Genomic DNA, 14,080 nt, shown 5'->3' with positions numbered 1-14,080 from the left:
TGCACGCCTTCTGCAGCACCCTTGCATGCCTTCTACAGCACTCTTTTATGGCTTCTGCATCAGTTCCTGCCTCCAGTTCTTTTTTCCCTGCTTGAGTTTCTTCCCTCACTTCCCTTGATGATAGACTGTTATCTGGAAATTTAAAATGAAGTGAACCCTTTCTTTTTCTCCAAGTTGTTTTGGGTTAGCATAGAAATAGAAGCATAGTGTCTCAGCATAGAAATAGAAGCCCTAAGTAAGACAGCTAGCTAGGTGGAGCTCACATGATTTTCCTTGTATGCTGCAGTCCAGTGATACCAAGACTGGTACAAACTGGTTCTTGGTAGCTTTAACTGGGAAGGGGGGGGGTCATAGTTCTTTCTCTACATAGTCTGTATTACATAGACTCTAATATAGGTTTGCCTGTGGCAAACTGTCCCCACTCATTCACATGGCCTTCTTAGGATTCCCCCAAACAGTGTCAGCACAAACTTCATATCAGTTTTTTTTTTGTTGTTTTTTTGTTTTTTGTTTTTTTACATACGGAATAATCTCTGTTATACCATTACACAAAGCAAGTTCCATGTCAAAGTTGAGAGCCAGTGTGGAACAGAATCAATAAAGAACATTAGATCCAAACTGTGTGAAACCATTTGAGTTCTCATTGCAACTGCTCCATCTCACTAGAGGACAAATGATCTTAATATGTTAGGCAGATGACTAAGGATGAACCAGGAGCAGTTCCCAGGTAGGTTGAGCATGCTCTGTACTGCTGAAGGAAATTTCCATGCTGCATAAAAAAAGAAAAGAATAGAAACCTTACTCTTCCAGAAACCTCAAGGTAACATTGAAGTTGTATGTGACCAGTGGTTAAATTTTCAAGTGCAATTGTGTACATATCGTGTGTACACTAAAATTCCTTAGAAGTTTGTATGTAGACAGAAATGCCTTTTCTATCTTCAAATTATGAGGTCGCCTCCAGATATCCTCCCTGCCTGACTTCCTGTTGACATTCGGCCCTCTCTTGTGTAGGCTGCCTGCCATAAAGAACGCCATGTGTCTCAGAAGGCTGTTTCCTTCATCCATGATATCTTGACAGAGGTCCTCACGGACTGGAGTGAGCCGCCTCACTTCCACTTTAATGAAGCGCTCTTCCGGCCCTTTGAGCGTATCATGCAGCTAGAGCTCTGTGATGAGGATGTTCAAGACCAGGTCAGTGCTCGATGGGCTTCTGCATCCTCTCCCCAGGGCAGGCATTTGGTGAGAGCAGAGGCAGATACTGCTCTCTGTGTTGCATCCTGTCTTCCTAGGCTGGTGACAAAGAGAGGTTAAACAGTCTGGCCAGGATCACCTAGTGATTGGTGGACATGAAACACAGAGCTAGAGAATCTGGCTGGATTGACCTGTATCACGTCTAGACCACACTCTCCAACACAGTCATTCTGTCTAATGGAAGACAGATGGAAAGAAGCAAACTCGGTGACCTCACATATGGCACAGTGGTGGGCGAGAGCTCAACAGGCCCTTTCTCTGAAATCAACTCAGATGTTGATGGCTTATTCATTTTCTTTCAATGCAATGGCATACTGGCAAGAAAATGAACACTACTAAAATACCCCCAAAGTGACAATCAGAGAGGTATGGGCACACACACATCCTCTACCCTGCATGGTTTTGATGAAGACAGAGCTCATCACACCATGTGCTCTCAAGGTTGTAGAGCCAATGACATCTTACATAGCTTAGCTTTACTTAGGCCAAGGGTAAGTATAAACATGAGTAGCATCAGAAAAAGAGAGAGAGAGAGAGAGAGAGAGAGAGAGAGAGAGAGAGAGAGAGGAAATGAGGACATTTAGAAGCAAAATTCTTCTTCCCCGCCCCCCAAGATAAAGTTGGTATTAACTAGATTCTAATTTGCCAACTTGAAGGTTCATGTTATGATCCCTTTAGCAAACTAAAGAAAGTAACACATATGTAAAGAAAAGTTTTTTTAAAAACAGAGATGTTAAAATGACCGTGTGTTTAATATAAAAGAAAGTGGTAAAGGTAGAATGGAAGAACCGAGGGCACAGTACGTGTGGGAAACAGCAAAATGCTGGGTGTCTATAGAGCCTTGTACATGATAGCATTGAGGATACTCATCATCATCATCACAGAAACGTACACTGAACCCACAATGAGTACTGCTTCAATTACTGGGGTGGTCAAAACCAAAGAGGTAATAACTATAGATAAATTGTAGAGGAAGTTAACATCAGGCTGGGTATGGAAGCAAATTCTTTACTTAGTTCAGAACACAGCCTGGCAGTTCTTCCAACAGTATGTCCCCAAGGGAAATGAACAAACATCCATGCAAGTCTTCTTCACAGATGTCCTAGCCACATCGTCAAATGGAATCAAAAGCCAGCTGTGTTGGTGTGCGCTTCCTATGCCAGGACTTAGGAGACCAGAGCAAGACGATCACAAGAGTGGAGCCAGCATGGGCGACATAGGACGTTCTAAAAGCATGGCCTATATAGAAAGTTCTAAGCCAGTTTGGGCTACTTTCCATGGTTGTGAGAAGGAAAGAAATCCGGCTGGGACAAAAAGAGAGTTTAAAAACTAGAGCTATACAGATTCTAACTTTGAGGGAGTTGGCAGAATTGTAACAGTGTCAGGTCAAAAACAAAAGACAAGTGAAGAGTATTACTGTTACTAGAAATGGGTATTAGAAATGGGTATATCTAGAAATAGTATTACTGTTACTAGAAAAGTAAAACTAGAATTTCACAATTATAACTAGGTCAATTTGCTAGGAAGACATGTCAATAAGTGTCTCTGGGGCTATGGGATGGTTCAGTCATTACCGTGCTGGCTGTCTTAAGCTTGAGGACCTCAGTTAGATCCCAGCACCTATGCAAGAAGCAGGCATGGTGGTGCAGAGTGTAAACCCAACACTGGTGAACTGGAGACAAGAGCATCCTTAGGGTTCAGAGGCCAGCTAGCCTGGTCAAATCAGCAAACTCCAGGTTCAGTGGTTTCAAAAAAAAAAAAAAAAAGAAAAAAAATTGGGTAGAAAACAATAAAGGAAGACACCTTGTGTCAGCTTCTGACCTTACACATAAACCCATGCAAGCTTACAAGTTCATGAAGAACAAACCAACAAAGAGGAGATATAAATAATATAAGGATCACAGTCGAAAAGAATGGAATGTTATTGCTTAATGAGCACAGAATTTCAACTTAGAAAGATGAGAATATCCTGGGGATGGATAGTAGTAGGAACTGCATTAAACGGTATGAGCTATATATAACCAGTAATGTGGTGTTTGTACTGTACCCATTTTCCTGTGATTTAAAAAATTGTAATGAGCTATCATTAACTCTTCCCTCAAAGTCGTTGATGTGACAACTAAACATCAACTCAGTGTACAAATAATAAGCAGCACCGTGAACCAGTCTGAGTGAAATAAAGCACATTTTTTTTCAAGAGCTTGCAGGACAATTTTATAATAGTTTATATGCAAACCTATAAAACAAGTCAGTAAGTTTAACCAAATTTAAAACATACAAGTATATTTTCTATCCATAATGGAATTGAGTTCATAATAAATAAATCAGCTTGGGACATGTTCAAATATTTATAAATCAAACATCAGAATTCCAAGTAACCCTAAAGTCACCGAAGAAGTGACAAGGAACGTTTAAAAATACCTTGAGTGAGAACATGCATGCATACTGAATTTGTGTTATAAATCAGTATTTGTGGGGACATTACAGTTGCGAGTGTTCATATTAGAAGGGAAGACCCTAAATAAAAAAAATCCTTCTGTGTTTGCTCAACTGACTTGTGATGACGATGCCATTGCAGTTCAATGGAGAAAAAAGACTGTTTTCAGCCAGTTGTACGAAAAATTATCTTAAACCTTCATATCTCTCTCTCTCTCTCTCTCTCTCTCTCTCTCTCTCTCTCTCTCTCTCTCTCTCTTTCACACACACACACACACACAGAGTGTCTCTCTCTCTCTCTCACACACACACACACACACACACACTGAAAATCGGTCATGACTTAACATGAACAAGAACTATAAACATGAGCAAGGCCAAGGTTTCTTGGAAGCAATTCCAGCAACATGACCCTCAAAAAGAAAACTTGAGCCGGATGTGGTGACGCACACCTTTAATCCCAGCACTTGGGAGGCAGAGGCAGGCGGATTTCTGAGTTCGAGGCCAGCCTGGTCTACAAAGTGAGTTCCAGGACAGCCAGGGCAATACAGAGAAACCCTGTCTCAAACAAAACAAAACAAAACAAACTTGATGGGTCAGACCATACCAAAATTAAACACATATCCCCTGAAAGATAGAATTAAAATATAATAATAAAAAGATAAACTTGGGGATGGAGAAATTGCTCAGTGGTTAAGAGCACTGACTGCTCTTCCAGAGAACCCAGGATTAATTCCCAGCACCTACATGATGGCCTATAGCTGTCTATAGTGATGCACATACATACATACATACATACATACATACATACATACATACATACAGGCAAAACACACACATAAATATTTTTAGAGAGAGAAGGAAAGGGGAGGGGAGGGGAGAGGAGGGGAGGGGAGGGAAGCAGTTAAGCTCAAGGCTGTACAATGATTTACAGACCATGGGCTGGAAAGGACCTGAATCTATAATGCATGGCAATAAGGAAGCAAACATCCAAATTAAAAATAAACAAACAAACAAACAAAAAAAGCCACCAAATGAACAGAAAGCTAATCCTGTAAAAATTTACTCAGCTGTTTTTCTCTTTCACCAAAATTAACTCAGAAATAATGGGGGGGGGGGAGAGAAGAAGAAGTACATGGCCTTTCCTGTAAGTCCTACTTGTGTTAATCACTTCCTCCTTCACCCGTGCAGGTGGTCACCTCCATTGGGGAGCTGGTTGAGGTGTGCTCTGCGCAGATCCAATCAGGATGGAGACCCCTGTTCAGTGCTCTGGAGACGGTGCACAGTGGGAACAAGTCAGAGGTGAAGGAGTACCTGGTTGGGGACTACTCTATGGGTAAGGACAAGTGGGTGATTCTTGCTCTAGCACCTTCATTCCTTATACCAAGTCTCGGGTTATCAAAAGGACAGAAGGAAAAACGCTGCCAGCCCATGTGTTGTCAATAGGAAATAACGTATAGCTAGGATTGGGGGTTGGCTTGCTGCCAGCTTACCCAGAGCTCTGAGCTCATTAGGCCCCACTCTTGTTGAGGTGGAATTGGTCACTCTGTATTGGTCCTGTAGAGTTTCTCTCTGAAACCACAGAGGAAAATGTTATATAACTTGATCATTCAAAAATACAGATGCTCCAATTAAAAAAAAGTAAAAAGATAGTGTTATTCCATAGTACTCAGATTTCAGATGCTCAGTAAAATCTAAGCCAATATCTCAAACTCTGAAAAACTCTAAATTCAGAAATGCATCTGATCCTAGCATTTAGGACAGGGTGCACTAAGCCAGAATCTATTTATTTTTAAGTAAGAAAACTGGAAAGTATAATACAGGGGAATCAGAATTAGTGATATTGGGTCTACCTAGAAGTAAACTGGCATGTCCAGTGTCCAAGGGTATTGTTTCAGTGACCCCTAAGGCCACCCAGACATTCAGAAACCCAGCAGAAGGACCCATGAACAAAGCATACTGCTCTGAAAGGAATTATTACATGGCTTAGGTTTATTCCATGGCTTGTGACTAAGATTCACTATGGTGGTATAATATGGGCACAGCCTGGTTTTAAGGTAAGATGACAGAATCTGGAAGAATCCTACAGGTTTCCTTACATTGTTGGCTTCACGTGGAACATCACACAGAGCACTCTTCCCTCAGTAGTGGAGGTGTCAGAACATGAAGCCAGTTAGAGACCCAGTCGAAAAACTGGTCACAAAGACACATTGTACCTGGCATATTCCACATCCCAAATGTTCAGTATAGACCAAACTGTTTGCACAGTCTAGAACAGTGAACCACGTTATGAGATAACTTACCTACGAATATTCTGAGAATCAAGTTCCTAGATGCCGGTCTAGAGCCACTTGATTGACAACCTTGCCAGTTTTCTTACTTAAAAATAGAATCTTGAAAGCAGGATTTCCTAAGATGAGCAGACTCATTCCTATGACTTCGACATAGGAATTTTTTTTTTAAAGATTTATTTATTTATTATATTTAAGTACACTGTAGCTGTCTTCAGACACTCCAGAAGAGGGCATCAGATCTTGTTACAGATGGTTGTGAGCCACCATGTGGTTGCTGGGATTTGAACTCCGGACCTTCGGAAGAACAGTCGGGTGCTCTTACCTACTGAGCCACCTCACCAGCCCCCGACATAGGAATTAATAAATAAGTATATTTCATCAGAGACTTGTCTAAATGGTCCTTCCCTTGTCTATACATAGTCTACTCTTTTTTTGTAATCCCATATTTACTGTACTCTCATTACTACCCACACATTATTCTAGGCTTATGTTCCTAGAGCTCTACCCTCGTTATCCACCCAACTTTCATCCTAGCTTTCCTACCATTCCCATGTAAGTGAAGCAGCAAGACATGGTATCTATTCAGTCAAAAGATCAAAAAAATGTTTCTTTTTAAAAAATAATTACTAAAAAATAATAATAATTATTTATTTTATGTATATGAGTGCTTTATCTATATGAGTACATCTAAATGCCAGAAGAGGACAGCAGATCTCATTACAGATGGTTGTGAGCCACCATGTGGTAGCTGGGAATTGAACTCTGGACCTCTGGAAAAGCAGCCAGTGCTCTTAACCACTGAACCATCGCTCCAACCCCCAGAAATACTTTTCTAATGACTCTTTTATAAAACTCTTTGGGAGGTACTGAGAGTATTAGCACCCTGAAGGGTTAAAAAACCATTGTTATGATTCTACCATCTTCTTCCCTCAGGAAAAAGCCAGGCTCCTGTGTTCGATGTGTTTGAAGCTTTTCTCAATACCGACAACATCCAGGTCTTTGCTAATGCAGCTACTAGTTACATCATGTGCCTTATGAAGTTTGTCAAGGGGCTGGGTAAGTGGAACGCTCCTTTAATAATTCACAGTCATTGTAGACCCTTCCCAACACTGTTGTGTAGGGACGTCCCTGGAGACAGGATCCTGGGGGGCCAGCCCTGGTCTTCTTTCTTGTCAGTTCTTGAGGCAGCAGAAGGGAAGGAGCATTGGTGGAGGGTGAGACTTGGCCTTATGAGATATTTAGGATTGCTGTATAATAACAAAAAGTTGACTTATCTAAGTTACTGTGCTATTGTAGCTGACCTGCCTTCTGTGATCCTCTGAGGCCAGAAACTGCAGTCTCTGGCACTCAGCACCTCATCCTAAAACAGCAGGGGATTAAGGAAAGGATTCATTGCTGGAACCTTTTCCCTATTGTCCTGATGCCTCTTGCTTGTCAAGCTAGGGGGAAGTTTGGAGCAATAAACTTCTATTGAACCAGAAGAGAGTAACTCCCCGAGAAGAAAAAACTTTTACATAAATAAATACGCATAAACTCACATAAATTCATATATGGATTCGTGAATACATATTTATACATTTCCATTCAAACCAGTTGGGTTCAGCTTGCATACATTCTCACAATTACATACTTACACACACACACACACACACACACACACACACACACACACACATCCATATATACATGTGCATTTGGAGCCAAAGACCAAGCACCAGTGCAGAAAGAGCTCATTCATTCTGGATGAAAAATGAGCTCCAATCTGTAGTGCATAGAGAAAGAAAATGCTTCTACCCTTTTAACGCTAAATGAATTAAGCCCAAGTTTTTAAGAAGAAAGCTTTGTTCCTTTAATAAGACTAAACCTGCCTTGTTATTAAGAAAAGACCTGGCTGGGCAGTGGTGGTGCACACCTTTAATCCCAGCACTTGGGAGGCAGAGACAGGCGGATTTCTGAGTTCGAGGCCAGCCTGGTCTACAAAGTGAGTCCCTGTCTCAAAAAAAAAAAAACAAAAACAAAAAAACAAAAAACCCTGTTCATCATAAGTTCACACATAAAATCAAATTATAAATACAGCAGAGAATGTTTACATGCATATCCATAGGAGTAATTATCTGGCTAAACATTCAGCACCTGACACAGCTCTATAGGTTCACTGAAAGTTAAAAACCATAACTAAGTTACTAGCGGAAGTTTTGTATAGATAGGCCCAGTCACTATCTTATCTTTTGTCCCAGCACCTATAGTAAATTGTTAGTTCCCTTTTTATGACCTTCGGTTAATGGTTTTACAGCCTCTTGGACGGTGCTGAGCGGTAGCAAGTCTGGTTACTACATAGAAGCAATTGACTGGTGACACTGGGAGACTGACAGAATTCTCATTGCAGTTTTGACTATCAGAAAAGGACCTAAGAGTCCCACTGTAATTAATAAATATTGACATTATTTTAGGAATTCTTATAGAATCATCATAAAAACTTGAGAAGTCATCTATTTGTCTATATAGTGTCACCACAAGACAGCACACCTTCGTAGATCTGCAAAGGGTGGGCTAATACATAGTGATTGTCTTATGTGTTTAATAATAACAGGAAAAGCATATTAATAGCAGGAATCTTTCCTAAAATGATTTTCTTCTGGGCCTTGCCTACTGGAGCTTCACTGGAAATATTAGTCTAAAGCAAAGTCATTTCAGGAAGATCACCTGCTAGTTATTAGCTTGTCCTATGATGGCTCCTGACAACAGGGCCCTAAAAACAAGCAAACAGCCTAGGATATGAACACATGGGGTCAAAGACTTGCTATACTTGGGTTGTTGATTTTTTTTCCACTATATCTACAAAATATCTTGTAATATAATGCATTCTCAACCTCTATCTTATTTTATGCTAACTTCCTTTCCAACCTTAGAATATGTCAGTGTTTGACCTTATGTAGGAAGTCATTCCCTTCAGTGTCACATTTAGCAGTTGGAAATTAAAATTAAGAATGCCTCCTCTAACCTTCTTAATTGTAAGGTGAGTTTCAGATTAGTCGGCATTCTCCTTCTTGAAGTCCTGGTATATTTTAGGAAGTATATAGGCGGTTATATGCTTAAGTTAGGAACACTTAATAGTATGAAGTCTTATATACAGCATGACCTACTGAAGCTTGGTTTTACAGAGCAGATTCATCTGGGTGAGGTTGAGAGAAGGAGCAGGGGCGTTAACCACAAATTCAGAAGACATTTGCACACCTGAGAGGCTTGCACAGAGAGCTCCTAGATATGGAGTCAGAGAGCCTTGGAAATAAGAAAATAGGCCGGGCGTGGTGGCGCACACCTTTAATCCCAGCACTCGGGAGGCGGAGGCAGGCGGATTTCTGAGTTCAAGGCCAACCTGGTCTACAAAGTGAGTTCCAGGACAGCCAGGGCTACACAGAGAAACCCTGTCTCTGAAAACCAAAAAAAAAAAAAAAAAGAAGGTTGATGCTGTTCTTTTACCTTCTCAATAGATAATTGATACATTAATCATTCTTTCGTGGAAGAAAATTGGACACAAAGAAGTTATTAGACTTGTGTCACCCTTATTCTCGGTGTAAGAGTAAGAACAAAATGAAAGTATCAGCATTTACTTGCTATTGGTCTGAGTTGTACACAGTCTTTACCCTGTGATATTACAACATATATTTGCCATCTTTACCTACAAGGATACTTTCTTAGACCACCAGAAAATTCTTAACACTACTAATAGTACCAAACCTGTGTATTTTTCCTGTACATACATACACATCAACAATTATTTTATAAAATAGGTATTATATTAGACTGACAAAAACTAATGATAATGCCCGGAGAGAGAGAGAGATCATCAGTTAAGCATACTAGTTGCTCTTCCAGAGGACCTGGATTCAGTTCCCAGCACCCACATGTCAGCTCACAGTCATCTGTAACTCCAGTCCCGGGGGATATAATTCCCTCTTCAGACTTCCTCAAACACCAGGCATGTGAGAGGTGCACAGACATGCATGTGAGAGGTGCACAGACATGCATGCAGGCAAATACTCAGACACATAAAAATAAAAGTAAATAAATAAACAAACAAATAGTAAAAATTACACAAAGAAACCAGTGACAGCAGTACACTGATATCACAGCAGGCAGTGTGGTAACCCTGTGAAGTGACGACAGGTAGAGAGCATACCCAGCCTGGATGCAGAACACAAAGGGATTTGGCACACCCCAGATGGGGTGGAGGAAGAGTGACACACTCCTGTTTTCACATCATATAGGTACAAGTACTTAGACTATAGCAAAGATGTTAGACACATCAGGCGTCTGTGAAATACGGAGGGAGAGGTACTTCACAGCGTGTTGGAAATTTGAGACTTTATCTTAAAGAAATGTTAGGGACTGAATGTAGAGATGCCAAATTATTAATGTGCGCATGGAAGGTATTTTGAAAAAGGAGATTCTATTTTATTTTGTGTTTTATAAAGTAGACAGTCAAGGTGTAAGTCTTGGGGCTCAGTGGGAAAGACAGAACCCTCCACACAGCTGTGCCTCCTGGGTACTACTGGGTCCTAGACTCGGTATGTACAGAATTTAAAAAGAAGATAGGAAATGACACTATTGTTAATTTCCACCTTCCTTTTCAGCATGAATTCAACCTGGCCTCTGCTTTTAGCTGGAAGATATATGAAAATAAACCAGAAATTAGAGGCCTACAGTTCAAATCAAGCTCACTAACAGACTTCCTATAAGACAGTTTTATTTGACGTTCCGCTACAGCAATAGAAGTGAAGTTACAACCCAGACAGAATGACCTACAAAGCCTGAAGTTCTTGCTCTCTTGCCCTTTACAAAGTTTGCCATCCCTAGTTCTAAAATGTGAACTTGTCTGTTTCTTTTGTGTAGAAGCATGCCTCCATGCTTCTGAATTCTCACTAACACCTAGTCTATTGGCTCATATGGAAGGGCGTTTGCTGCTACAATTGCAGATAGTTAGCTATAATTACAGTGCTATAAAATGATTTTATTAGAACCATAGGAATAGATTCATTTATTCACGAGAATAAAAAGTATGATTCTCATTTATTTAGAAAGTCTGTAGTAAATCTCTACAACTATATGAAAATAAGCTAATTTAAGTCTAGTGAGATAGTCTCATCTACAACCCCCATATGTTACTTCTTCTTGGGCTCTTCACTTACTATCATCATTTAGTGCCTGGTGCTGGCAGAAGATGAAGTCCAAAGAGGGAGGCCACGTACCTCATTTCAGCCTTGCCAGGCCTGCCCCTGGGACTGTTCACAGGCCTCAGAAGTCACATCATCCAGCAGAGAAAGGAATTTGTATGGGTAGCTTCAGAAATACCCTCTCAGCCACCAGGAGTATGGGACCAGAACAGCCCAAATATTCCACATAGGGAGAAAATTCACAGAGAGGAGTTTTATCGGGTTATATGAGTTGCTGTAACATTCCCCTTTCTTCCTTGTGTGTACTTTGGGGTAAGATGTGAGTGTGTGGGTCTTCTGTAATAATTGGAAGCAAGGGTAATTTTGTCCCTGTCCCCACACTGCCCTAGGGGAGGTAGACTGTAAAGAGATTGGAGACTGTGTTCCTGGAGCTGGAGCTACATCTACAGATCTGTGCCTGCCGGCCTTGGATTACCTCAGACGTTGTTCTCAGGTACTGGGGAGTCCCACACACAGCTCCCAGCCCCAAACATGCCTCAGAGGGTATTCGTAAAACACTAGCAAATGCCTTCAGCTGAGCCCTAGGAGGAGAGATGGCTTTATCGCCTCTACCTTGACCTCAAACCTTCCCATCTCCCAGGTTGCTTTTGCCCTTGGAGGTAGGTCATGAGAAGGGGAAGCCAAGTCCCATTTTCCCCATTCTTCTCTGGGGTCCCTTACAGAAAAAAAAATATTTGACATATTCACAGTTACCTTAGTGAGTTTATAAAAGTATATAAAACTCAGATGATGAATAATAGCCACTGCTTTACTTATAGGTGAGTGCTGTTGCATCTGCTCCCTGATATTAATGCTCTTGTCAACTACCTTTTAAAGGCAAATCACAAATAACTTGTATTTTTTTTAGGATTCCCCTCTAGTTTTGAGTCCTCTTTAATAATAATTTATAATCTTTCTATTTCCTGACACTGAGAATTTCCCAATATATAAATGTACTGTTTGGTGTGGTTTTCTTACTTAGTTATTGGCCAAGATCTACAAAATGCCCTTAAAGCCAATATTCCTTAGTGGGCGACTCGCCAGTTTGCCACGAAGACTTCAGGAGCAGTCGGCAAGTAGTGAAGATGGAATTGAATCAGTCCTGTCAGATTTTGATGATGACACTGGTACGTTAGTTGATTTGACTATGATTATTTTTATATTCTTAATCCCAGAGTCTTAGGACATAAATTAACTTAGTTCATAGGTCATAAGACTGGCCATCCACTTCTATATTTTTTTTAAATAATTTTATACCAGGATAAATTTAACCAGAGTTTCCAAGGATTGCCTAAAATCAACACCAACTTGTTCTTTCATGGATGCCTCTTTATAAAGCCATTATAGCTGTACAGATTCCACCAAATGAGCTTTAATTTCTCTTGAATTTAGCAAAGTCAGACAGCATTGCACTGTAGTTTAAATGGGCTAGCAAGAGCCTTCACTAGTTTCAAGGAAACACAACTATTTCCCCTCAGACTATTTGACTAGAAACGGGAAATTAAACCATTGCTGGAGAGAGACTATATTTGTGATAAGTGAGGCTAATAGACTTAGGAGAGGGATACTTTTAGAGACTTTGTTTCAAAGTAGATTCCACGCAATCTCCTGTGAACCAGACCACCAGCTAGTAAGTCTAAGTGATTTTCCTGTGAACTGATTTCTGGTCACACCCGTGGTCTGTCATCTCAGAGGACCTTGTCCAGTTCACATCTAGAAATATAAAGCACACTCAGAGATAGGCCTCCTTTCCAAGCGCAGGCTGTTTCAAACACTCTTGGAGGATGTTTTTATTTTTGTCTTCCAGTTATAGGGGCGGTTAGAAGTTTACAGTGTTTGAGAGATCATTTTAAATGGTAAGGCCTCCGTCGATGAGAGAGAAGATTATAGGGAGGAACAGATATCTAATGTCACAAATAAATTATGAAAAAGAATAGTTTTGATTTAACATTGGAGCCTTTCGCCAGTGTAATTATGAGCAGAAGCTAATATCGCTGTCTGTAATAATGCTTTGGATGTTGACTTGTACTAAAGGGAGAGAGAGAGAGAAGGAAAAGTATACACGCGTGTTAGGATGGTAGTAGTGTGGTACACAACCACAGCAGAAGCTGGGGATGCAGGGACCGGAGTCCCAGGCTCACCAGCCAACCAGTCTAGCCCAAAGGGTGAGTTCCAGGTTCAGTGAGAGACACTTCCTCCTCAGATGGAGGTTGATGGAGGATAACTTCTAGCCTCCACATGTGCACGCGTGGCTGCATGCATCTGTACACATATGTACTTCTCAGAATGATATACTCTCAGAAATCCCCATGGATTTTCAAGGCACATATTACTTTCCCCATCCAATGGAAAATGCCAGTCTTTACAAATCTAGATAAATTATATAAGAACAGAAGCACATATAGACCATGTAGAGCTAGACACAATGGTATTTCCTTCTGTCCACTATTACCAATGGTACAGACAACTGGTCATTGTTGCGGTAAATCTCCAACCCAAGTAGGTCCTGGCAATGAAAGCACAACGCAGTTAATATGATTACATGCTGTGCGCCTAGACTGGGCAGATCTACCGCTACATCTCCCAGATCTATGAGACCCCTTAGAACTTGCAGTTTCTCCAGGCCATGTGCTTCTGCTCCACCTTTCTCCTTCCCCCTCCTATGTGTCCTCTCCCTCTTCCATTTTCTCCTTCTTCTCTCCCCACCTTCCACTCCACCTTCCCTTTATCTGCCCAATCATCAGCTCTCCTTTATTTTACAAATTAAGGTGGGAAGCAGGTTTACAGGAAATCACCTGAGTGCTGACTCAGTCCTCGTTCTCAACCACTCACAGGATTAACATCCAATATAATTAGCCCCAGGGCTGCCCACGACTGGTCATGTGT

General features: G+C 40.9%; 1 protein-coding gene across 1 annotated transcript in view; it reads left to right on the top strand.

Annotated features, from left to right (window-relative positions):
* The window catches only part of Arfgef3 (ARFGEF family member 3), a 145,707-nt gene that overhangs the window by 114,871 nt on the left and 16,756 nt on the right, over positions 1-14,080 (top strand). Inside the window, exons 22-26 of the mRNA XM_021221143.2 lie at positions 1,012-1,191; positions 4,879-5,023; positions 6,915-7,037; positions 11,545-11,648; positions 12,177-12,321. Of these exons, the coding sequence (XP_021076802.1) occupies positions 1,012-1,191; positions 4,879-5,023; positions 6,915-7,037; positions 11,545-11,648; positions 12,177-12,321 (697 nt within the window). The remainder of the gene's footprint in view (positions 1-1,011; positions 1,192-4,878; positions 5,024-6,914; positions 7,038-11,544; positions 11,649-12,176; positions 12,322-14,080) is intronic.

This window comes from Mus pahari, chromosome 21, assembly GCF_900095145.1.
Source record: "Mus pahari chromosome 21, PAHARI_EIJ_v1.1, whole genome shotgun sequence".
Lineage (NCBI taxonomy): Eukaryota > Metazoa > Chordata > Mammalia > Rodentia > Muridae > Mus > Mus pahari.
Note: the sequence above shows the minus strand (reverse complement) of the source record. Positions and strands in the feature narration are given on the sequence as shown.